A 27,196-nucleotide genomic window follows, 5' to 3' on the forward strand; every position below is an offset into this window, starting at 1 on the left:
CACAGGCCTTATCAGCTAATCATGCTTATCTTTATAGGGCTGCTGTTCATGATATCCTCAATTCAGGAGAGAATGCTGCTACTGTTATCACTTTCTCGCTACTCTCTCTCCCACTATCTCTCGCTATATATCTCTATCTCTCTATCTCCCTCTCTTTCTCTCCCACTCTCTCTCGCTATATATCTCTATCTCTCTATCTCCCTCTCTTTCTCTCCCACTCTCTCTCGCTATATATCTCTATCTCTCTATCTCCCTCTCTCCCACTCTCTCTCGCTATATATCTCTATCTCTCTATCTCCCTCTCTTTCTCTCCCACTCTCTCTCGCTATATATCTCTATCTCTCTATCTCCCTCTCCCTCTCTCCCACTCTCTCTCGCTATATATCTCTATCTCCCTATCTCCCTCTCCCTCTCTCCCATTCTCTCTCTCGCTATATATCTCTATCTCTCTATCTCCCTCTCTTTCTCTCCCACTCTCTCTCGCTATATATCTCTATCTCTCTATCTCCCTCTCTTTCTCTCCCACTCTCTCTCGCTATATATCTCTATCTCTCTATCTCCCTCTCCCTCTCTCCCACTCTCTCTCGCTATATATCTCTATCTCTCTATCTCCCTCTCTTTCTCTCCCACTCTCTCTCGCTATATATCTCTATCTCCCTCTCCCTCTCTCCCACTCTCTCTCGCTATATATCTCTATCTCCCTCTCCCTCTCTCCCACTCTCTCTCGCTATATATCTCTATCTCTCTATCTCTCTATCTCCCTCTCCCACTCTCTCTCGCTATATATCTTTATCTCTCTATCTCCCTCTCCCTCTCTCCCACTCTCTCTCGCTATATATCTCTATCTCTCTATCTCCCTCTCCCTCTCTCCCACTCTCTCTCGCTATATATCTCTATCTCTCTATCTCCCGCTCCCTCTCTCCCATTCTCTCTCTCTCGCTATATATCTCTATCTCTCTATCTCCCTCTCTCCCACTCTCTCTCGCTATATATCTCTATCTCTCTATCTCCCTCTCTTTCCCACTCTCTCTCGCTATATATCTCTATCTCTCTATCTCCCTCTCCCTCTCTCCCACTCTCTCTCGCTATATATCTCTATCTCCCTCTCCCTCTCTCCCACTCTCTCTCGCTATATATCTCTATCTCTCTATCTCCCTCTCTTTCTCTCCCACTCTCTCTCGCTATATATCTCTATCTCTCTATCTCTCTATCTCCCTCTCCCACTCTCTCTCGCTATATATCTTTATCTCTCTATCTCCCTCTCCCTCTCTCCCACTCTCTCTCGCTATATATCTCTATCTCTCTATCTCCCTCTCCCTCTCTCCCACTCTCTCTCGCTATATATCTCTATCTCTCTATCTCCCGCTCCCTCTCTCCCATTCTCTCTCTCTCGCTATATATCTCTATCTCTCTATCTCCCTCTCTTTCCCACTCTCTCTCGCTATATATCTCTATCTCTCTATCTCCCTCTCCCTCTCTCCCACTCTCTCTCGCTATATATCTCTATCTCTCTATCTCCCTCTCCCTCTCTCCCACTCTCTCTTGCTATATATCTCTATCTCTCTATCTCCCGCTCCCTCTCTCCCATTCTCTCTCTCTCGCTATATATCTCTATCTCTCTATCTCCCTCTCTCCCACTCTCTCTCGCTATATATCTCTATCTCTCTATCTCCCTCTCTTTCCCACTCTCTCTCGCTATATATCTCTATCTCTCTATCTCCCTCTCCCTCTCTCCCACTCTCTCTCGCTATATATCTCTATCTCCCTCTCCCTCTCTCCCACTCTCTCTCGCTATATATCTCTATCTCTCTATCTCCCTCTCTTTCTCTCCCACTCTCTCTCGCTATATATCTCTATCTCTCTATCTCCCTCTCTCCCACTCTCTCTCGCTATATATCTCTATCTCTCTATCTCCCTCTGTTTCTCTCCCACTCTCTCTCGCTATGTATCTCTATCTCTCTATCTCCCTCTCTTTCTCTCCCACTCTCTCTCGCTATATATCTCTATCTCCATCTCCCTCTCTCCCACTCTCTCTCGCTATATATCTCTATCTCTCTATCTCCCTCTCTTTCTCTCCCACTCTCTCTCGCTATATATCTCTATCTCTCTATCTCCCTCTCTTTCTCTCCCACTCTCTCTCGCTATATATCTCTATCTCTCTATCTCCCTCTCTCCCACTCTCTCTCGCTATATATCTCTATCTCTCTATCTCCCTCTCTCCCATTCTCTCTCTCGCTATATATCTCTATCTCTCTCTCTCTCTCTCTCTCTCTCCCACTCTCTTTCTCTCTCTCACTCTCTTTTTCTCTCTCTCTAGCTTTAACTTTCTCATAGTTCATCCATAATTGTGCTGTCTGTCTCTCCACATCTCCTGTGATTGGTTATTTATAGCCAGGATGGTGTGGCCAGTCAAGTCTAATGACTATTCAGTTTAATCCACCTGAAAGGACGGAACAAATAGTACAACAAATCTTGTGGTTAAATTCAAATATAGTAATTGATAAAAAAACTGTATTTATCGAAGAAATGTTTAAAAAAGGTATAATTTTTGTGAATGATATCATAAATAGGACTGGTGGAGTTATGTCACACATGCAGCTAACACAGACATATGGAAATGTCTGCTCTACCCAAAATTACAACCAATTAATTGCAGCATTACCACAAAAATGGAAGAGGCAAGTAGAAGGGGAAAAAAGTAAGGAACTTGTATGTCGGCCCTGTATTAAAGAACATAAATGGTTAAAGAAAAGTGTGATAAATAAAAACATATACCAATTTCATTTAAGGACCAAAAAACTGACAGCTGTGCCATATAAATTGCAAAATAGTTGGGAAGAGATTTTCGATGTACCCATTCCATGGCACATGGTTTATGAATTGATACGCAAAACAACGCCGGATTCAAAACTTCGAATTTTTCAATTTAAATTACTGTACAAAATTCTTGCAACTAATAGAATGTTATATATATGGGGTATACAATCTTCCCAGCTCTGCAGATTCTGTTGTGAGGAGGCAGAGTCATTAGATCATTTATTTTGGTATTGTCCATATGTAGCTCGTTTTTGGTCACAGGTCCAGGAATGGCTGAAGAATTGCAACATTTGCCTAGAACTAACGCTACAGATAGCAATACTGGGGGATTTGAAAAGCCATAGTCAATCAACCAATAATATAATAATTATTTTAGCAAAAATGTTTATTTTTAATTTACAATCTGTAGAAGCTATGAGAATAGGAAGGTTCATATCTTTTGTGAAGCATCACAGCACAGTTGAAAAATATATGGCAAATAAAAATCCGAAATGGATGATGTTGGAAGATAGATGGGAAGGGTTGAGTGGAACTGAAGGGTGGGACTAATAACAAGATAAACAATGTAGGGCATACGGGATCTGTGAAATTTGTATAGGTGCGGAGCTTTTGTGAAATAGCACAGTTACAAGTGGAAATAAAATTGGATGGACAACAGAAATAGAGGAAGGACTAAGAACAAACAAGAGAGAACTATTATAAAGTAGTCTGTGTCTGTAAAATAGGTATAAGATGTATAAATTGAAGGTAAAAGCAGAAGTGTTTATTAGTTTACTCCAATTGGGGGAGCGGTGGTAGGGTTGCGGGGAATAATAATAAAGGTATATTCTTTAAAAAAGTATGTATGTCTATATAGGTATGTGTATGTATATATGTATATATGTATGCATGCGTGTATGGATATATATATTTACCCCAAAAAATATGGGGGATTGGAAATGATGCAGACAATTACATTGGAAGCAACATTCTTTCCGCAATATTAAGCTGATCCACCCCAAAAAAAAAAATGATGCAACGCTAGTGATAAGAGGTTGGAGGTTGGATAGTGATAAGAGGTTGGAGGTTGGATAGTGATAAGAGGTTGGAGGTTGGATAGTGATAAGAGGTTGGAGGTTGGATAGTGATAAGAGGTTGGAGGTTGGATAGTGATAAGAGGTTGGAGGTTGGATAGTGATAAGAGGTTGGAGGTTGGATAGTGATAAGAGGTTGGAGGTTGGATAGTGATAAGAGGTTGGAGGTTGGATAGTGATAAGAGGTTGGAGGTTGGATAGTGATAAGAGGTTGGAGGTTGGATAGTGATAAGAGGTTGGAGGTTGGATAGTGATAAGAGGTTGGAGGTTGGATAGTGATAAGAGGTTGGACTGACAAACACAAGGTTCAAGGCCCACATGATCTCTCTCTCTTTCTCTCCCACTCTCTCTCGCTATATATCTCTATCTCTCTATCTCCCTCTCCCTCTCTCCCACTCTCTCTCGCTATATATCTCTATCTCTCTATCTCCCTCTCTTTCTCTCCCACTCTCTCTCGCTATATATCTCTATCTCCCTCTCCCTCTCTCCCACTCTCTCTCGCTATATATCTCTATCTCCCTCTCCCTCTCTCCCACTCTCTCTCGCTATATATCTCTATCTCTCTATCTCTCTATCTCCCTCTCCCACTCTCTCTCGCTATATATCTTTATCTCTCTATCTCCCTCTCCCTCTCTCCCACTCTCTCTCGCTATATATCTCTATCTCTCTATCTCCCTCTCCCTCTCTCCCACTCTCTCTCGCTATATATCTCTATCTCTCTATCTCCCGCTCCCTCTCTCCCATTCTCTCTCTCTCGCTATATATCTCTATCTCTCTATCTCCCTCTCTCCCACTCTCTCTCGCTATATATCTCTATCTCTCTATCTCCCTCTCTTTCCCACTCTCTCTCGCTATATATCTCTATCTCTCTATCTCCCTCTCCCTCTCTCCCACTCTCTCTCGCTATATATCTCTATCTCCCTCTCCCTCTCTCCCACTCTCTCTCGCTATATATCTCTATCTCTCTATCTCCCTCTCTTTCTCTCCCACTCTCTCTCGCTATATATCTCTATCTCTCTATCTCTCTATCTCCCTCTCCCACTCTCTCTCGCTATATATCTTTATCTCTCTATCTCCCTCTCCCTCTCTCCCACTCTCTCTCGCTATATATCTCTATCTCTCTATCTCCCTCTCCCTCTCTCCCACTCTCTCTCGCTATATATCTCTATCTCTCTATCTCCCGCTCCCTCTCTCCCATTCTCTCTCTCTCGCTATATATCTCTATCTCTCTATCTCCCTCTCTTTCCCACTCTCTCTCGCTATATATCTCTATCTCTCTATCTCCCTCTCCCTCTCTCCCACTCTCTCTCGCTATATATCTCTATCTCTCTATCTCCCTCTCCCTCTCTCCCACTCTCTCTCGCTATATATCTCTATCTCTCTATCTCCCGCTCCCTCTCTCCCATTCTCTCTCTCTCGCTATATATCTCTATCTCTCTATCTCCCTCTCTCCCACTCTCTCTCGCTATATATCTCTATCTCTCTATCTCCCTCTCTTTCCCACTCTCTCTCGCTATATATCTCTATCTCTCTATCTCCCTCTCCCTCTCTCCCACTCTCTCTCGCTATATATCTCTCTATCTCCCTCTCCCTCTCTCCCACTCTCTCTCGCTATATATCTCTATCTCTCTATCTCCCTCTCTTTCTCTCCCACTCTCTCTCGCTATATATCTCTATCTCTCTATCTCCCTCTCTCCCACTCTCTCTCGCTATATATCTCTATCTCTCTATCTCCCTCTGTTTCTCTCCCACTCTCTCTCGCTATGTATCTCTATCTCTCTATCTCCCTCTCTTTCTCTCCCACTCTCTCTCGCTATATATCTCTATCTCCATCTCCCTCTCTCCCACTCTCTCTCGCTATATATCTCTATCTCTCTATCTCCCTCTCTTTCTCTCCCACTCTCTCTCGCTATATATCTCTATCTCTCTATCTCCCTCTCTTTCTCTCCCACTCTCTCTCGCTATATATCTCTATCTCTCTATCTCCCTCTCTCCCACTCTCTCTCGCTATATATCTCTATCTCTCTATCTCCCTCTCTCCCATTCTCTCTCTCGCTATATATCTCTATCTCTCTCTCTCTCTCTCTCTCTCTCTCCCACTCTCTTTCTCTCTCTCACTCTCTTTTTCTCTCTCTCTAGCTTTAACTTTCTCATAGTTCATCCATAATTGTGCTGTCTGTCTCTCCACATCTCCTGTGATTGGTTATTTATAGCCAGGATGGTGTGGCCAGTCAAGTCTAATGACTATTCAGTTTAATCCACCTGAAAGGACGGAACAAATAGTACAACAAATCTTGTGGTTAAATTCAAATATAGTAATTGATAAAAAAACTGTATTTATCGAAGAAATGTTTAAAAAAGGTATAATTTTTGTGAATGATATCATAAATAGGACTGGTGGAGTTATGTCACACATGCAGCTAACACAGACATATGGAAATGTCTGCTCTACCCAAAATTACAACCAATTAATTGCAGCATTACCACAAAAATGGAAGAGGCAAGTAGAAGGGGAAAAAAGTAAGGAACTTGTATGTCGGCCCTGTATTAAAGAACATAAATGGTTAAAGAAAAGTGTGATAAATAAAAACATATACCAATTTCATTTAAGGACCAAAAAACTGACAGCTGTGCCATATAAATTGCAAAATAGTTGGGAAGAGATTTTCGATGTACCCATTCCATGGCACATGGTTTATGAATTGATACGCAAAACAACGCCGGATTCAAAACTTCGAATTTTTCAATTTAAATTACTGTACAAAATTCTTGCAACTAATAGAATGTTATATATATGGGGTATACAATCTTCCCAGCTCTGCAGATTCTGTTGTGAGGAGGCAGAGTCATTAGATCATTTATTTTGGTATTGTCCATATGTAGCTCGTTTTTGGTCACAGGTCCAGGAATGGCTGAAGAATTGCAACATTTGCCTAGAACTAACGCTACAGATAGCAATACTGGGGGATTTGAAAAGCCATAGTCAATCAACCAATAATATAATAATTATTTTAGCAAAAATGTTTATTTTTAATTTACAATCTGTAGAAGCTATGAGAATAGGAAGGTTCATATCTTTTGTGAAGCATCACAGCACAGTTGAAAAATATATGGCAAATAAAAATCCGAAATGGATGATGTTGGAAGATAGATGGGAAGGGTTGAGTGGAACTGAAGGGTGGGACTAATAACAAGATAAACAATGTAGGGCATACGGGATCTGTGAAATTTGTATAGGTGCGGAGCTTTTGTGAAATAGCACAGTTACAAGTGGAAATAAAATTGGATGGACAACAGAAATAGAGGAAGGACTAAGAACAAACAAGAGAGAACTATTATAAAGTAGTCTGTGTCTGTAAAATAGGTATAAGATGTATAAATTGAAGGTAAAAGCAGAAGTGTTTATTAGTTTACTCCAATTGGGGGAGCGGTGGTAGGGTTGCGGGGAATAATAATAAAGGTATATTCTTTAAAAAAGTATGTATGTCTATATAGGTATGTGTATGTATATATGTATATATGTATGCATGCGTGTATGGATATATATATTTACCCAAAAAAATATGGGGGATTGGAAATGATGCAGACAATTACATTGGAAGCAACATTCTTTCCGCAATATTAAGCTGATCCACCCCAAAAAAAAAAAAAAAAAAAAAAAAAAAAAAGTCTAATGACTATTGTTGGCGTGTCTACTCGTTAATGAGAAACTGTTTCTAGGTCTGAATCTGAACCAAAACACTCATTACTACAATTATACACTGTAGCACATTACAACACTACAGAAAGAGAGAGACATAGAGAGAGTTTATTTATCTTTGTTGGTTTGGTATTTCTCAACGTAGCTCTTTCTCTCTCTCTCCCTCTTTCTCTCTCTCCCTCTTTCGTTCTCTCTCCCTCTTTCGTTCTCTCTCCCTCTTTCGTTCTGTCTCCCTCTTTCTCTCTCTCCCTCTTTCGTTCTCTCTCCCTCTTTCGTTCTCTCTCCCTCTTTCTCTCTCTCCCTCTTTCGTTCTATCTCCCTCTTTCTCTCTCTCCCTCTTTCGTTCTATCTCCCTCTTTCGTTCTCTCTCCCTCTTTCTCTCTCTCCCTCTTTCGTTCTCTCTCCCGCTTTCTCTCGCTCTCCCTCTTTCGTTCTCTCTCCCTCTCGTTCTCTCTCCCTCTCCCTCTTTCTCTCGCTCTCCCTCTTTTGTTCTCTTTCCCTCTTTCGTTTTCTCTCTCCAGAGTCTTTCTGTGTAGCAGTATCCTTGTGTAGGCGTAGCTTTTAGTATATCTAGGTCAGTGTAGATGGTGGTGTGTGTGCGTTCATGGTTGAATGACATCACCACGTTTACTTTAAATAGCTCACAGTAGTGGATCAGTGAGTAGATATTAAAGGAATAGCCCAAGGGTTGAGAGTGTGAATCGTGTGTGTGCCTGCTTGCAGTGTGCTTGTGGTAGGTGTGGGTGTGATTCTGTGCTGTCAGTGTGTGTAGCCAGGCAGAGACACACCCATGCTTAACCCCAGGGTGGGGTTCTCTCTCTAAATATCACTAGCACATTCACATGGCAGGACTGTGTGTGCCACTCTCTCATCTCTCTCCCTCTTGATCTTTTTCAGTCTTTCATTATTTCTTGTTCTCTCGCAAGCTCTCTCATCCCTCACTCCCTCGATCCTTCTCCTTTTCTCTGTTTTTTCTCTCTCTCTGTGACTTCCTCTCCGCCTCTCTGTACAATAGTCAGTGTGCTGACAAGGTCTTAGCCTGCAGTCTTCAATGATGCGTCTTTTTCTGTGTTCAGCGGCTTTGGATGGACGTCGGATGTCATTGTGACAGAGGCGAAAACATAAGCATCCTTACAGTATTTCAATTTGTTGAAGACTATGACCAGTTGATTAGATGATCAGCTGTTTTACTTGTACCCACAGTGACACAGTTCTCTACTTATTCCTGTGACTCTGCAGTAGGAGTGTAGGTCGGGGAGGGGGGCACCCCCACACACACTCTGAGAGAGAATACACACCTGCACTGTCAGCAACACTTACGCATCTGTCACTCTCAGACACCCCCTCCTCATCATCTCTCCTGAGCAGGGTCAGTCAAAGCCCTGAGTCACTGCAGTAAATCACTAGCTATTAGAATACAATGTCACATTTAGCTTAACACACAACCTGTACATGCACAAACAGAATCACCCACACATTCTGACTCCATACACTCACACCCACCCACACACACACACACACACACACACACACACACACACACACACACACACACACACACACACACACACACACACACACACACACACACACACACACACACACACACACACACACACACCATACATCATACTGACCCTACCTGTGTGTATGTGTTTCCCTGCAGCCCAAGTTGATGGCCAAGGACCTGTTAGATCTGGTGGCCTCCCACTTCAACCTGAAGGAGAAGGAATACTTTGGGATCTCCTACACAGACGAAACGTAAGCCCCTCTGGTTCACTGTTATGACCAGGGATATAGGACTGTCCTGTTTCTGGGGGGGGTTATGTGAAGTGCAGGGTTTTGTTCCAGCCAAGCGCTAACACACCTCTAATGGGAAGTAACAACACCCTGGCCTGTTTATCACACAAGGAAAGAAATGTATGTTTGAAATGTGAAGATGCCATTTGATTGATATTGTTATTGTGGGAGTATAAAACAGATATCCTACAGTCTAGTCCCAGCCTGCTAGTCCCAGCCTGCTAGTCCCAGTCCTAGTGCTCTCATTTGAATACTGTTTGTTATTGATTTACATAGGCCAACAGTCTGTGATATTTTATACCTCTCATTCATCCCTCTCTCCAGACCCTTTCAACAACTCCACTGGCATACCCACTGCTGGGTGACATTTGTCTAAGACATAGCTAGAGACATGCACACCCCAGTTCTGTCTCTCTCTGTTTCTCCCCCAGTTCTGTCTCTCTCTGTTTCTCCCCCAGTTCTGTCTCTCTCTGTTTCTGTATCTCTCTGTTTCTGTCTCTCTCTGTTTCTCCCCCAATTCTGTCTCTCTCTGTTTCTCCCCCAGTTCTGTCTCTCTCTGTTTCTCCCCCAGTTCTGTCTCTCTGTTTCTGTCTCTCTCTGTTTCTGTCTCTCTCTGTTTCTGTCTGTTTCTATCTCTCTCTGTTTCTGCCTCTCTCTGTTTCTGACTCTCTCTGTTTCTGTCTCTCTCTGTTTCTGTCTCTCTCTGTTTCTCCCCCAATTCTGTCTCTCTCTGTTTAACCCCCAGTTCTGTCTCTCTGTTTTCCCCCAGATGTGTCTCTTTCTATTTCTGTCTCTCTCTATTTCTCCCCCAGTTCTGTCTCTTTCTGTTTCTGTCTCTCTCTATTTCTCCCCCTGTTCTGTCTCTCTCTGTTTCTGTCTCTCTGTTTCTGTCTCTCTCTGTTTCTGTCTCTCTGTTTCTGCCTCTCTGTTTCTGTCTCTCTCTGTTTCTGCCTCTCTCTGTTTCTGCCTCTCTCTGTTTCTGTCTCTCTCTGTTTCTGTCTCTCTCTGTTTATGTCTCTCTCTGTTTCTGCCTCTCTCTGTTTCTGCCTCTCTCTGTTTCTGTCTCTCTCTGTTTCTGTCTCTCTCTGTTTCTGCCTCTCTGTTTCTCCCCCAGTTCTGTCTCTCTCCGTTTCTCCCTCAGTCCCTCGGCTCTATATGATGTAGCTTTGTTGTTTCTGTGTTTGAGAGCTGAGAGAGCTGAACTCTGAACAAGAGAAATAGAAAAAAGACCAGTGCATGTTGCCCAGGAGACCATGCAGAGTTACCAGGGTGACAAGCTGCCTCTGCAGTTTTCATCCCCTGTCAGAAAGAAAGAAAGAGAGAGAGAGATGGGGTGGGGCGCAGTGGATTTGGCTATACTATTGCAGTATTTTTACATTGTCGAGAAGGTTTTTCAATCTGCAGTACATATCTGGTCATACTTACTTTTACATTTCATGCTCAGTCAACATAAGTCAGTTCTTTAGTTTGTTAACTCCCCATTGGTCAGTTCTGTAGTGTACTGAGATTGACTCCTCATTGGTTGGGTGTGTGGTTTACTAACAGTTGATTGGTTGTTGTGTCTCCAGGGGTCATTTCAGCTGGCTGCAGTTGGACCGGAGGGTTCTAGAACACGAGTTCCCCAAGAAGTCTGGACCCATCGTCCTATACTTCTGTGTCAGGTATGGTCATATCATGCATGAACACATACAGGCACAGCACCTACATGTACCTACATACATACAGCAGGCACACACACATGCACACAGTCAGACAGACGTCTGCACACACACACACACACACTACCATGGCTCTGTGAAAAAGGCAGACGATAACTCCATAATACTAAAAGAGAACACCATTCATAAATCAGTGATACTTGTGTCTAGCTATTATATATTAGCCTCAGTGTGTCTGTGTGTGTCAAGTGTTGAGTAAGATGTTGTATCCCTAGAAAGTGGTGCTTCTGCTCTGATCGGACTCACAGTTAAGTAGTAGGGTTATAAAACCAGTCCTTTCTCCTGCCAATCCATTTGTACTGCTCTGACAAAGGCTGATCTCTTACATAACACACATCCTGAGCTTGCGTGTGTGTGTGTGTGCGTGCACTCACTTCTCCATGAGGTCATTGTAGTGTGAAGAAAAGGTACAGGATCTGAAGTGAAATTGTCTGATCTTTCTATGCAGGTGAGGAAAGGCTACACACACACACAATGTTGAACAGTGTTGGTCAATACTTCAGAAGTCCCTATAATGTGTTATAGGCTCCAGGGACTGGTCATTCCTTAACAACATATTGAGCAACCCGATGCGTTGGAGACACAACAGAACAGCTAACGATAAGTGTCTCCAAAAGGGTGTTTGACGTCATTTCCACCTACCATAATTGCTTTGATGTGTATGGGGTATTGTATTATTGTATGGGGTATTATATTATTGAATGGGGTATTGTATTATTGTATGGGGTATTGTATTATTGTATGGGGTATTGTATTATTGTATGGGGTATTGTATGGGGTATTGTATTTTTGTATGGGGTATTATATTATTGAATGGGGTATTGTAGCATTGTATGGGGTGTTGTATTATTGTATGGGGTATTGTATTATTGTATGGGGTATTGTATTATTGTATGGGGTGTTGTATGGGGTATTGTATTATTGTATGGGGTATTGTATTATTGTATGGGGTAATATATTATTGAATGGGGTATTGTATTATTGTATGGGGTATTATATTATTGTATGGGGTATTGTATTGTACTGGGTATTGTATTATTGTATGGGGTGTTGTATTATTGTATGGGGTATTGTATTATTGTATGGGGTATTGTATTATTGTATGGGGTATTGTATTATTGTATGGGGTAATATATTATTGAATGGGGTATTGTATTATTGTATGGGGTATTATATTATTGTATGGGGTATTGTATTGTACTGGGTATTGTATTATTGTATGGGGTGTTGTATTATTGTATGGGGTATTGTATTATTGTATGGGGTATTGTATTATTGTATGGGGTATTGTATTATTGTATGGGGTATTGTATTTATCAGGAATCAAGGTAAGACCCAGGTGCAGACTGTGTGAAGTAACAATGTTTATTGTAACATCAGGGGCAGGCAAACGACAGGTCAAGGCAGGGGTCGATAATCCAGAGTAGGAGCAAAAGTACAGGACGGCAGGCAGGCTCAGGGACGGGCAGAGTAGTCAGGCGGGCGGGTACAGGATCAGGACAGGCAAGGGTCAAAAACCAGGAGGTCGAGAAAAAGAGAGGCTGGGAATAGACAGGAGCAGACAGGACGAACACTGGTAAGCTTGACAAACAAGACAAACTGACACAGACATACATAAAACACAGCTATAAATACCCAGAGGATAAGTGGGGAAGATGGGCGACACCTGGAGGGGGTGGAGAAGAGCACAAGGACAGGTGAAACAGATCAGGGCGTGACAGTATTATTGTATGGGGTGTTGTATTATTGTATGGGGTGTTGTATTGTACTGGGTGTTGTATTATTGTATGGGGTGTTGTATTATTGTACTGGGTGTTGTATTATTGTATGGGGTGTTGTATTAGTGTACTGGGTGTTGTATTATTGTACTGGGTATTGTATTATTGTACTGGGTGTTGTATTATTGTATGGGGTGTTGTATTATTGTACTGGGTGTTGTATTATTGTATGGGGTGTTGTATTATTGTACTGGGTGTTGTATTATTGTACTGGGTATTGTATTATTGTACTGGGTGTTGTATTATTGTATGGGGTATTGTATTATTGTACTGGGTGTTGTATTATTGTATGGGGTGTTGTATTATTGTACTGGGTGTTGTATTATTGTACTGGGTGTTGTATTATTGTAGGGGGTATTGTATTATTGTACTGGGTGTTGTATTATTGTAGGGGGTATTGTATTATTGTACTGGGTGTTGTATTATTGTACTGGGTGTTGTATTATTGTATGGGGTGTTGTATTATTGTATGGGGTGTTGTATTATTGTACTGGGTGTTGTATTATTGTACTGGGTGTTGTATTATTGTACTGGGTGTTGTATTATTGTATGGGGTGTTGTATTATTGTATGGGGTGTTGTATTATTGTATGGGGTGTTGTATTATTGTACTGGGTGTTGTATTATTGTAGGGGGTATTGTATTATTGTATGGGGTGTTGTATTATTGTACTGAGTGTTGTATTATTGTATGGGGTGTTGTATTATTGTATGGGGTGTTGTATTATTGTATGGGTGTTGTATTATTGTACTGGGTGTTGTATTATTGTACTGGGTGTTGTATTGTACTGGGTGTTGTATTATTGTACTGGGTGTTGTATTATTGTATGGGGTGTTGTATTATTGTAGGGGGTGTTGTATTATTGTATGGGGTATTGTATTGTACTGGGTATTGTATTATTGTATGGGGTGTTGTATTATTGTATGGGGTATTGTATTATTGTATGGGGTATTGTATTATTGTATGGGGTATTGTATTATTGTATGGGGTAATATATTATTGAATGGGGTATTGTATTATTGTATGGGGTATTATATTATTGTATGGGGTATTGTATTGTACTGGGTATTGTATTATTGTATGGGGTGTTGTATTATTGTATGGGGTATTGTATTATTGTATGGGGTATTGTATTATTGTATGGGGTATTGTATTATTGTATGGGGTATTGTATTTATCAGGAATCAAGGTAAGACCCAGGTGCAGACTGTGTGAAGTAACAATGTTTATTGTAACATCAGGGGCAGGCAAACGACAGGTCAAGGCAGGGGTCGATAATCCAGAGTAGGAGCAAAAGTACAGGACGGCAGGCAGGCTCAGGGACGGGCAGAGTAGTCAGGCGGGCGGGTACAGGATCAGGACAGGCAAGGGTCAAAAACCAGGAGGTCGAGAAAAAGAGAGGCTGGGAATAGACAGGAGCAGACAGGACGAACACTGGTAAGCTTGACAAACAAGACAAACTGACACAGACAGACATAAAACACAGCTATAAATACCCAGAGGATAAGTGGGGAAGATGGGCGACACCTGGAGGGGGTGGAGAAGAGCACAAGGACAGGTGAAACAGATCAGGGCGTGACAGTATTATTGTATGGGGTGTTGTATTATTGTATGGGGTGTTGTATTGTACTGGGTGTTGTATTATTGTATGGGGTGTTGTATTATTGTACTGGGTGTTGTATTATTGTACTGGGTGTTGTATTATTGTATGGGGTATTGTATTATTGTACTGGGTGTTGTATTATTGTATGGGGTGTTGTATTAGTGTACTGGGTGTTGTATTATTGTACTGGGTATTGTATTATTGTACTGGGTGTTGTATTATTGTATGGGGTGTTGTATTATTGTACTGGGTGTTGTATTATTGTATGGGGTGTTGTATTATTGTACTGGGTGTTGTATTATTGTACTGGGTATTGTATTATTGTACTGGGTGTTGTATTATTGTATGGGGTATTGTATTATTGTACTGGGTGTTGTATTATTGTATGGGGTGTTGTATTATTGTACTGGGTGTTGTATTATTGTACTGGGTGTTGTATTATTGTAGGGGGTATTGTATTATTGTACTGGGTGTTGTATTATTGTAGGGGGTATTGTATTATTGTACTGGGTGTTGTATTATTGTACTGGGTGTTGTATTATTGTATGGGGTGTTGTATTATTGTATGGGGTGTTGTATTATTGTACTGGGTGTTGTTTTATTGTACTGGGTGTTGTATTATTGTACTGGGTGTTGTATTATTGTATGGGGTGTTGTATTATTGTATGGGGTGTTGTATTATTGTATGGGGTGTTGTATTATTGTACTGGGTGTTGTATTATTGTAGGGGGTATTGTATTATTGTATGGGGTGTTGTATTATTGTACTGGGTATTGTATTATTGTATGGGGTGTTGTATTACTGTATGGGGTATTGTATTATTGTATGGGGTGTTGTATTATTGTACTGGGTATTGTATTATTGTATGGGGTGTTGTATTATTGTACTGGGTGTTGTATTATTGTACTGAGTGTTGTATTATTGTATGGGGTGTTGTATTATTGTATGGGGTGTTGTATTATTGTATGGGTGTTGTATTATTGTACTGGGTGTTGTATTATTGTACTGGGTGTTGTATTGTACTGGGTGTTGTATTATTGTACTGGGTGTTGTATTATTGTATGGGGTGTTGTATTATTGTAGGGGGTGTTGTATTATTGTACTGGGTGTTGTATTATTGTACTGGGTGTTGTATTATTGTACTGGGTGTTGTATTATTGTACTGGGTGTTGTATTATTGTATGGGGTGGTGTATTATTGTATGGGGTGTTGTATTATTGTACTGGGTGTTGTATTATTGTACTGGGTGTTGTATTGTACTGGGTGTTGTATTATTGTACTGGGTGTTGTATTATTGTATGGGGTGTTGTATTATTGTAGGGGGTATTGTATTATTGTACTGGGTGTTGTATTATTGTACTGGGTGTTGTATTATTGTACTGGGTGTTGTATTATTGTATGGGGTGTTGTATTATTGTATGGGGTGTTGTATTATTGTAGGGGGTATTGTATTATTGTATGGGGTGTTGTATTATTGTATGGGGTGTTGTATTATTGTAGGGGGTATTGTATTATTGTAGGGGGTATTGTATTATTGTATGGGGTGTTGTATTATTGTACTGGGTGTTGTATTATTGTACTGGGTGTTGTATTATTGTATGGGGTGTTGTATTATTGTATGGGGTGTTGTATTGTACTGGGTGTTGTATTATTGTATGGGGTGTTGTATTATTGTATGGGGTGTTGTATTATTGTACTGGGTGTTGTATTATTGTATGGGGTGTTCTATTATTGTATGGGGTGTTCTATTATTGTATGGGGTGTTGTATTTTAGGGGGTGTTGTATTGTAGGGGTTGTTGTATTGTATGGGGTGTTGTATTATTGTACTGGGTGTTGTATTATTGTATGGGATGTTGTATTATTGTAGGGGGTATTGTATTATTGTTCTGGGTGTTGTATTATTGTACTGGGTGTTGTATTATTGTATGGGATGTTGTATTATCGTATGGGGTGTTGTATTATTGTAGGGGGTATTGTATTATTGTACTGGGTGTTGTATTATTGTATGGGGTGTTGTATTATTGTATGGGGTGTTGTATTATTGTATTGGTGTTGTGTTATTGTAGGGGGTATTGTATTATTGTACTGGGTGTTGTATTATTGTAGGGGGTATTGTATTATTTTATGGGGTGTTGTATTATTGTACTGGGTGTTGTATTATTGTATGGGGTGTTGTATTATTGTAGGGGGTATTGTATTATTGTACTGGGTGTTGTATTATTGTACTGGGTGTTGTATTATTGTATGGGGTGTTGTATTATTGTATGGGGTGTTGTATTATTGTATGGGGTGTTGTATTATTGTACGGGGTGTTGTATTATTGTATGGGGTGTTGTATTATTGTACTGGGTGTTGTATTATTGTATGGGGTGTTGTATTATTGTACTGGGTGTTGTATTATTGTACTGGGTGTTGTATTATTGTACTGGGTGTTGTATTATTGTATGGGGTGTTGTATTATTGTATGGGGTGTTGTATTATTTTATGGGGTGTTGTATTATTGTAGGAGGTGTTGTATTATTGTATGGGGTGTTGTATTATTGTATGGGGTGTTGTATTATTGTAGGGGGTGTTGTATTATTGTACTGGGTGTTGTATTATTGTACTGGGTGTTGTATTATTGTATGGGGTGTTGTATTATTGTAGGGGATATTGTATTATTGTACTGGGTGTTGTATTATTGTACTGGGTGTTGTATTATTGTATGGGGTGTTGTATTATTGTAGGGGATATTGTATTATTGTACTGGGTGTTGTATTATTGTATGGGGTATTGTATTATTGTACTGGGTTTTGTATTATTGTATGGGGTGTTGTATTATTGTACTGGGTGTTGTATTATTGTATGGGGTGTTGTATTATTGTATGGGGTGTTGTATTATTGTATGGGGTGTTGTATTATTGTACTGGGTGTTGTATTATTGTACTGGGTGTTGTATTATTGTATGGGGTGTTGTATTATTGTAGGGGGTATTGTATTATTGTACTGGGTGTTGTATTATTGTATGGGGTGTTGTATTATTGTAGGGGGTGTTGTATTATTGTACTGGGTGTTGTATTATTGTAGGGGGTATTGTATTATTGTACTGGGTGTTGTATTATTGTACTGGGTGTTGTATTATTGTACTGGGTGTTGTATTATTGTACGGGGTGTTGTAATATTGTATGGGGTGTTGTATTATTGTACTGGGTGTTGTATTATTGTACTGGGTGTTGTATTATTGTATGGGGTGTTGTATTATTGTATGGGGTGTTGTATTATTGTACTGGGTGTTGTATTATTGTATGGAGTGTTGTATTATTGTATGGGGTGTTGTATTATTGTATGGGGTGTTGTATTATTGTATGGGGTGTTGTATTATTGTACTGGGTGTTGTATTATTGTATGGGGTGTTGTATTATTTTACTGGGTGTTGCATTATTGTACTGGGTGTTGTATTATTGTACTGGGTGTTGCATTATTGTACTGGGTGTTGTATTATTGTAGGGGGTATTGTATTATTGTACTGGGTGTTGTATTATTGTACTGGGTGTTGTATTATTGTACTGGGTGTTGTATTATTGTACTGGGTGTTGTATTATTTTATGGGGTGTTGTATTATTGTACTGGGTGTTGTATTATTGTACTGGGTATTGTATTATTTTATGGGGTGTTGTATTATTGTACTGGGTGTTGCATTATTGTACTGGGTGTTGTATTATTTTATGGGGTGTTGTATTATTTTATGGGGTATTGTATAGGGTGTTGTATTATTGTACTGGGTATTGTATTATTGTATGGGGTGTTGTATTATTGTATGGGGTGTTGTATTATTGTACTGGGTGTTGTATTATTGTAGGGGTTGTTGTATTATTGTACTGGGTGTTGCATTATTGTACTGGGTGTTGCATTATTGTACTGGGTGTTGTTGTCAGGGTTGTGTGCGGAGAATTATCGGAGTCAAGCACAGGACACAGGTGTTGAGCGAAACCACAGTGTTTACTCAAAAATTAATGGCAAAAATTCCACAAATGGAACTAATCACAAACACAACGTATAAACCACAACCACTAACGCACAAACAATCACGGACAAAACAGAAATGAAAGCCAGAGGGTTAAATAGGAAACATGATAGGGGAATTGGAACCAGGTGTGTATAATACAGACAAAACAAAACGAAACTGAAAAATGGATCGATGGTGACTAGAAAGCCGGTGACGTCGACCGCCGAACACCACCCGAACAAGGAGAAGGGCCGACCTCGGCGGAAGTCGTGACAGTTGTATTATTGTACTGGGTGTTGTATTATTGTAGGGGGTGTTGCATTATTGTACTGGGTGTTGTATTATTGTAGGGGGTGTTGCATTATTGTACTGGGTGTTGTATTATTGTAGGGGGTGTTGTATTATTGTAGGGGATATTGTATTATTGTACTGGGTGTTGTATTATTGTATGGGGTATTGTATTATTGTACTGGGTTTTGTATTATTGTATGGGGTGTTGTATTATTGTACTGGGTGTTGTATTATTGTATGGGGTGTTGTATTATTGTATGGGGTGTTGTATTATTGTATGGGGTGTTGTATTATTGTATGGGGTGTTGTATTATTGTACTGGGTGTTGTATTATTGTACTGGGTGTTGTATTATTGTACTGGGTGTTGTATTATTGTATGGGGTGTTGTATTATTGTAGGGGGTATTGTATTATTGTACTGGGTGTTGTATTATTGTATGGGGTGTTGTATTATTGTAGGGGGTATTGTATTATTGTACTGGGTGTTGTATTATTGTAGGGGGTATTGTATTATTGTACTGGGTGTTGTATTATTGTACTGGGTGTTGTATTATTATATGGGGTGTTGTATTATTGTACTGGGTGTTGTATTATTGTACGGGGTGTTGTAATATTGTATGGGGTGTTGTATTATTGTACTGGGTGTTGTATTATTGTACTGGGTGTTGTATTATTGTATGGGGTGTTGTATTATTGTATGGGGTGTTGTATTATTGTACTGGGTGTTGTATTATTGTATGGAGTGTTGTATTATTGTATGGGGTGTTGTATTATTGTATGGGGTGTTGTATTATTGTATGGGGTGTTGTATTATTGTACTGGGTGTTGTATTATTGTATGGGGTGTTGTATTATTTTACTGGGTGTTGCATTATTGTACTGGGTGTTGTATTATTGTACTGGGTGTTGCATTATTGTACTGGGTGTTGTATTATTGTAGGGGGTATTGTATTATTGTACTGGGTGTTGTATTATTGTACTGGGTGTTGTATTATTGTACTGGGTGTTGTATTATTGTACTGGGTGTTGTATTATTTTATGGGGTGTTGTATTATTGTACTGGGTGTTGTATTATTGTACTGGGTATTGTATTATTTTATGGGGTGTTGTATTATTGTACTGGGTGTTGCATTATTGTACTGGGTGTTGCATTATTGTACTGGGTGTTGTATTATTTTATGGGGTGTTGTATTATTTTATGGGGTATTGTATAGGGTGTTGTATTATTGTACTGGGTATTGTATTATTGTATGGGGTGTTGTATTATTGTATGGGGTGTTGTATTATTGTACTGGGTGTTGTATTATTGTAGGGGTTGTTGTATTATTGTACTGGGTGTTGCATTATTGTACTGGGTGTTGCATTATTGTACTGGGTGTTGTTGTCAGGGTTGTGTGCGGAGAATTATCGGAGTCAAGCACAGGACACAGGTGTTGAGCGAAACCACAGTGTTTACTCAAAAATTAATGGCAAAAATTCCACAAATGGAACTAATCACAAACACAACGTATAAACCACAACCACTAACGCACAAACAATCACGGACAAAACAGAAATGAAAGCCAGAGGGTTAAATAGGAAACATGATAGGGGAATTGGAACCAGGTGTGTATAATACAGACAAAACAAAACGAAACTGAAAAATGGATCGATGGTGACTAGAAAGCCGGTGACGTCGACCGCCGAACACCACCCGAACAAGGAGAAGGGCCGACCTCGGCGGAAGTCGTGACAGTTGTATTATTGTACTGGGTGTTGTATTATTGTAGGGGGTGTTGCATTATTGTACTGGGTGTTGTATTATTGTAGGGGGTGTTGCATTATTGTACTGGGTGTTGTATTATTGTAGGGGGTGTTGTATTATTGTACTGGGTGTTGCATTATTGTACTGGGTGTTGCATTATTGTACTGGGTGTTGTATTATTGTAGGGGGTATTGTATTATTGTACTGGGTGTTGCATTATTGTACTGGGTGTTGTATTATTGTACTGGGTGTTGTATTATTGTAGGGGGTATTGTATTATTGTATGGGGTGTTGTATTATTGTACTGGGTGTTGTATTATTGTAGGGGGTATTGTATTATTGTATGGGGTGTTGTATTATTGTACTGGGTGTTGTATTATTTTATGGGGTGTTGTATTATTGTACTGGGTGTTGTATTATTGTATGGGGTGTTGTATTATTTTATGGGGTGTTGTATTATTGTACTGGGTGTTGTATTATTGTACTGGGTGTTGCATTATTGTACTGGGTGTTGTATTATTTTATGGGGTATTGTATAGGGTGTTGTATTATTTTATGGGGTATTGTATAGGGTGTTGTTTTATTGTATGGGGTGTATTGTTCTAACAATAGATCACTATCAAATACATTATCTTGTGTTCATGATAAGTTAACCAGTGTCTAGACATCAGTACAGATTCAATAGTATTATACTGTTGCTATTATCTCTGTTATAGCTGCTAATAGTCCCACACACAGATACACACACACATTCAAATGCTTATTAATACAATGCAATTACACACACACACACACACACACACACACACACACACACACACACACACACACACACACACACACACACACACACACACAAAGACAGACTGATGAAACTGCAATCAGTCTAAATGTCAGAGCTGAATCCATGATCAGTCTTCATTACCCAGAGCAGCCGAGTGTGATAAGCTGTGTGTGTGTGTGTGTGTGTGTGTGTGTGTGTGTGTGTGTGTGTGTGTGTGTGTGTGTGTGTGTGTGTGTGTGTGTGTGTGTGTGTGTGTGTGTGTGTGTGTGTGTTTCAAGTTTATTTACAATATATACACGTGTTTTGGGGAAGGGGGATTGGGGGCTTAATTGTGCAGTGTTTAGCAATCAGAATGAGAGTCTGGTAGCAACAGTTGTGTGTGTGTGTGTGTGTGTGTGTGTGTGTGTGTGTGTGTGTGTGTGTGTGTGTGTGTGTGTGTGTGTGTGTGTGTAGCATGAACGTACTGTATATTGTGTGTGAGTGTGAGTGTGAGTGTGTGTGTGTGTGTGTGTGTGTGTGTGTGTGTGTGTGTGTGTGTGTGTGTGTGTGTGTGTGTGTGTGTGTGTGTGGATGAGTGGATATCTATGTGGGTGTGTGCATGAATGAGTGAGTGAGTGCATGTGTGTTAATGGTGTGGAGAGTCAGTTTAGGTGGTCAGTCCATTTCAAGTGTTAAGTAGTCTAATGGCTTGTAGAAACTGATTTTGAGCCTGTTGCTATCAGACCTCAGGCTCTGATACTGTCTGCCCATGGTAAGAGAGTGAACATCTTGTGTGTGGGGTCCTTCCTGCGGGCCTTCGTCCTGGATTGGTGGGAGCACATCCCATTGATGTTCTGGGCCGTCTTCACCACCCGCTGGAGGGCCTTACGGTCGTGGACAGAGCAATTCCCGTACCAGGTCATGATGCAACCGGTCAGGACGCTCTCGGTGGTGAAGCGGTAATATTTGGAGAGGACATGGGGCGGCATGCCAAGTAGAGACGCTGTTGCACCGTCTTGATGAGAGTGGTGGTGTTGTTGGTACATGGAAAGTCCTCGGTGATGTGGACGCCGAGGAACTTAAAACTGCTGACTTTCTCTACTGCAGTCCCGTTGATGTGGATTGTGGCGTGTTCCCTTCTCTGCTTCCTGAAGTCAACAATCAACTCCATTGTTTTGTTGACGTTGAAGGAGAGGTTGCTGTCCTGGCACCATAATGCCAGTTCATTTACCTCCTCCCTATAGGCTGACTCGTCATTGTTGGTTATCAGGCCTACAACCATAGTGTTGTCAGCAAACTTGAGGATGGAGTTGGTGTCGTGGGTGAAAAGGGAGTACAGCAGAGGGCTGAGGACACACCCCTGTGGAGGATTGTTGCCAATCCTCACAGCCTGTGGTCTGCCCGTCAGGAAGTCCAGGGTCCAGTTGCAGAGTGTGGTGTCCAGACCCAGGGCTCTGAGCTTGGTGTTGAGCTTGGAGGGAACAATAGTGTTAAATGCTGAACTGTATGAACAGCATTCTCACATAGGTGAACCTCTTGTCCAGATGTGTTACGGGTGTGTGAGAACCGATGGAAATGTTATCTTCCGTGGATATGTTGGAGCGGTCGGCACATTTTTGTGGGTCAAGTGAGCCTGGCATTCTGGCCTTGATGTGGGCCAGTACCAGCCTCTAGAAGCGCTTTGTGATGACCAAGGCGGAGGGATGAGTGCGAAAGGGCGATAGTCATTTGGGCATGTCACCTTGTTTTTATTGGGCACTGGGACGATGGTGGTCTCCTTGAAGCAGGTGGAGACTACAGCCTGGAACAGGGACAGGTTGAACATCCGAGAAGATGCTCGCCAGCTGGTCAGCACACACTCTGAGGACGAGACCAGGGATACCTGGTCATCCGGAGCAGCGAGAGTCCTCCTGGATGGCTCGGTATTGTCTGCCTCAAAGAGAGCATAAAATATGTTAAGCTCGTCTGGTTGGTATGCTTCGGTGGGCACCACACAGCTGGATTTTCCTTTGTAGTCCGTGATAGTCTGCAGTCTTGCCACATGCATCCCGAATCTGAGTTGGCAAACATAATTTCAAGTTTGAGTCTTTATTGTCTTTTTGCGTCCCTAATGGATTTGCGGAGCTCATATCTGCTTGCCCTGTACGCGTCACACGCCACAAAGTCATCGGTGTGCGTTCTGCTGACATTGAATGCTGCAGTACGGGCTCTCTGCGTGGTTCGCATATCTCCGTTCATCCAGTGGAATGGTTGGGGTATGTCTGGATTTTTATTGTGGGTGCAACATCATCAACACAGGAACTGTATGGAAGCCTATTTTCTGCTGACCGCTAGTGGACACTCTGTTCACTGCAGTTCTGCCACAGTATTCTGGATCTTTTTTATTTGATTTATTTTAACCACGAAAGTCAGTTAAGAACAAATTCTTATTTACAATCTATAATAATGGGTTTGGAACTACTGTGGATTGAATGAGCTTCTTTTGACGTCAGTCTGGTTCCAGGCTACATAACATTTCAACATTGTGTCATGGTCTATAATACTGAAATGTAATTTATGTTTCTGTTCATCATAGGTATTAGAGAGTATGTCATATCTGATGATCTATAATAATGGGTTTCATTGACTATGTGTTACAGGTTTTACATAGAGAGTATTTCCTACCTGAAGGACAATGCTACTATCGAACTCTTCTTCCTCAATGCTAAGTCCTGCATATACAAGGTAAGTTAGTCATTACCTGTAGTTGTGTTTGCATACATGTTTTTTTATCGATGATTCATCCTTCAGTAGTGTATTTATTTTCCCATTCATGTCGTAACTGCACCACAAGGGGGCATATGTGGGTTGTTGGGTCGTCAGTGTGATGTTTGAACAGATATAACATTAGCTAAGCTCATGCTATCTCCAGCACCAAAAGTGTTAACTGGCCTCTGCTAACAAAATGCCTCCACCAACAGAGATGCTAACACTCCAGCAACACCCAGGGGTTTTCCTAATACATCCCCAGCACTAATAGCTTAGCATATGCTAACACATAGCCAGTACTTCACACCTAAGGATAGGCTGTTTATAAAAGGAGACTGGCTCACTCTGACTGGCCAACAGACTCTAGTGAAGAGAGGGTCGTCTGTGAAGTCTCCATACACGCTCCAGTAGATCAAAATAGACCACGTTGCTTTATTTTTTACTTTACATAAATGAACTTATTACCACATAAAAATAGATAGTTTATAGAGTTTTGCTTGGTTTCTCAGTGTCAATGTTAAACACGTGGATAAGTTTAAGATGTTAGAGTTGTGTTGCTGATATTGAGTCATTATAATACAGTCATCTCATGTCTGCGTTGATGGAGTGCATGTTTTACACTGGACCACACACACACACACACACACACACACACACACACACACACACACACACACACACACACACACACATACACACACACACACACACACACACACACACACACACACACACATACACACACACACACACACACACACACACACACACACACACACACACACACACACATACACATTGCTAGGCCACAGCCCCATGGTGAGAGCCCATGCTGGGTGGTAGTGCACTCAGTGTTGTGTTTCACTCTGCTGTCTGATCTCTTAACCAATTAACTGCCAGGGATCGTATACAGGACATTCCTTACATACCTGACCCCTTTAGTCACTAGTCACCCCTTAACACCCACACACACTTCCCTCAGACCCCCTTCCGTGTGTGTGAGTAGGCCCAGTCCCAGCATTGCTCATCTAAGTAAACAGGATGGAGAGACAAAGTGAAAGACAGAGATACTGTAGAATGAAAGCGAGTCACCAGTGCATTCCCTCATTCTCTCTTCCCCCATCATACTGTCATCTCTGAGCTGAAGCAGAGAACACAACCCCCCATGAAGAGAGGGAAAGAAATCAGGGAGGGAGAGGGGGGAAACGAGGGATAGATGAAACAAAGCAATGGAGAAAAGAGTCCTGTGGAAAATGTGATAGAAAAATGTGTATTCTGTATGAATGTGTTTTTCACCATTGTATTGTAGGTACATCATTACAGTATTGTCATAGGATGAATGTGATATGAACATTCATCATAGGATGAATGTGGTATGAAATGTGCCCCTCACAGCTCCCAAGGAGTAGTTTATTAGCACTGCGAGTTCAGAGTCAAGAAATAACCTTTATCTAATGCGTTCATTCTCTCTCTCTCGCTCTTTCTCTCTTTCTCTCTTTCGCTTTCTCTTCCTCTCTCTATTTCTCTAAGGAGCTCATTGAGGTGGACAGTGAGGTGGTCTTTGAGCTGGCCTCCTATATCCTACAGGTAAGTCAGTACTCTGACTCCAACGTATGTGGGTGTTCCAGACACAGACCACATTACTCATTTGACCTTTCCCTTCTACAGAAATAGTGAGCTGTCTCTCCTTTAATCCTGCTTTATATTAGAAGTGTTGTTTCTCTAGCCTGGATCTGTGTCTGCTCTAGCCAACTCCTCTGACTGTTGCTATTGGTATGTCATGTTTATCATTAGAAAAATCAGACGTTGATTGAATGGGTTCCAATCCCTAGTTCCAGGGAGTGAGTGTGTATATTGGCCAGGGAGTGTGTAGGGTTCCCCCTCAGTGTAGGTCAGCCCATTACCTCAGTACCCTGCAACATCAGCTTACACACACTCAGACTGTGGTGTGTGTGTGTCTGCCGGTGCAGATTTATCAGGTAGGTATCTCTTGGCCTTTAGAGGTTTTGCAGATGGATAACATTTCTCTCTGATTTCACCACAGGAGACCTCACCGTACTCTCACTCGCCGCCCGCCCACCCACACAGACACACACACACACACACACACACACACAAACACACTCACACACACGCACACACATATACACACTCACTACCTGACCCACAAAAGCCAGCGTTATCTCCTCCATAATAGTGTATGCAGGGGCGCAACTTTCACTAGTGACGGCCCCACATTCTGATATTGCATTTTAGTCCCCTCCAATTTCATCATTGGAATGTGATACTAAACCAGGCAACGGGGGCTTTAGGACCCTGCGGATGCCTCCGAGCGGTCGGGTAGGCTGTTTGGAGTGTTTATCCGACTGGATTTAAAAAGTAAATAAATAATTATGTCCCCCCCACTTCTAAAGCTAAAGTTGCACCCCTGATTGTATGTATCAGTTAAATAAAGGTTAAATAAATAAATAAAACAGGGTTGGGCTCAAATCAAATCAATTGTTATTGGTCACATACACATGGTTAGCAGATGTTATTGCGAGTGTAGCGAAATGCTTGTGCTACTAGTTCTAACAGTGCAGTAATATCAAACAATTCCACAACAACTACCAAATACACACAAATCTAAAGGGATGTAATAAGAATATATACATAAATATATGGATGAGCGATGACCGAGCGGCATAGGTAAGATGCAATAGATGGTATAAAATACAGTATATACATACAGTGGGGAGAACAAGTATTTGATACACTGCCGATTTTGCAGGTTTTCCTACTTACAAAGCATGTAGAGGTCTGTAATTTTCATCATAGGTACACTTCAACTGTGAGAGACAGAATCTAAAACAAAAATCCAGAAAATCACATTGTATGATTTTTAAGTAATTAATTTGCATTTTATTGCATGACATAAGTATTTGATACATCAGAAAAGCAGAACTTAATATTTGGTACAGAAACCTTTGTTTGCAATTACAGAGATCATACGTTTCCTGTAGTTCTTGACCAGGTTTGCACACACTGCAGCAGGGATTTTGGCCCAATCCTCCATACAGACCTTCTCCAGATCCTTCAGGTTTCGGGGCTGTCGCTGGGCAATATTTCAGCTCCCTCCAAAGATTTTCTATTGGGTTCAGGTCTGGAGACTGGCTAGGCCACTCCAGGACCTTGAGA

The 27,196-nt window shown here is 41.1% G+C and overlaps 1 protein-coding gene across 1 annotated transcript in view; it reads left to right on the forward strand.

Annotated features, from left to right (window-relative positions):
• The window catches only part of LOC120053986 (FERM domain-containing protein 4A-like), a 139,617-nt gene that overhangs the window by 69,176 nt on the left and 43,245 nt on the right, over positions 1-27,196 (forward strand). The window contains exons 3-6 of the mRNA XM_039001336.1: positions 9,257-9,351; positions 10,959-11,051; positions 23,911-23,995; positions 25,550-25,606. Coding sequence (XP_038857264.1) covers positions 9,257-9,351; positions 10,959-11,051; positions 23,911-23,995; positions 25,550-25,606 — 330 coding nt within the window. The remainder of the gene's footprint in view (positions 1-9,256; positions 9,352-10,958; positions 11,052-23,910; positions 23,996-25,549; positions 25,607-27,196) is intronic.

The sequence above is a fragment of the Salvelinus namaycush genome, chromosome 9 (genome assembly GCF_016432855.1).
Source record: "Salvelinus namaycush isolate Seneca chromosome 9, SaNama_1.0, whole genome shotgun sequence".
NCBI lineage: Eukaryota > Metazoa > Chordata > Actinopteri > Salmoniformes > Salmonidae > Salvelinus > Salvelinus namaycush.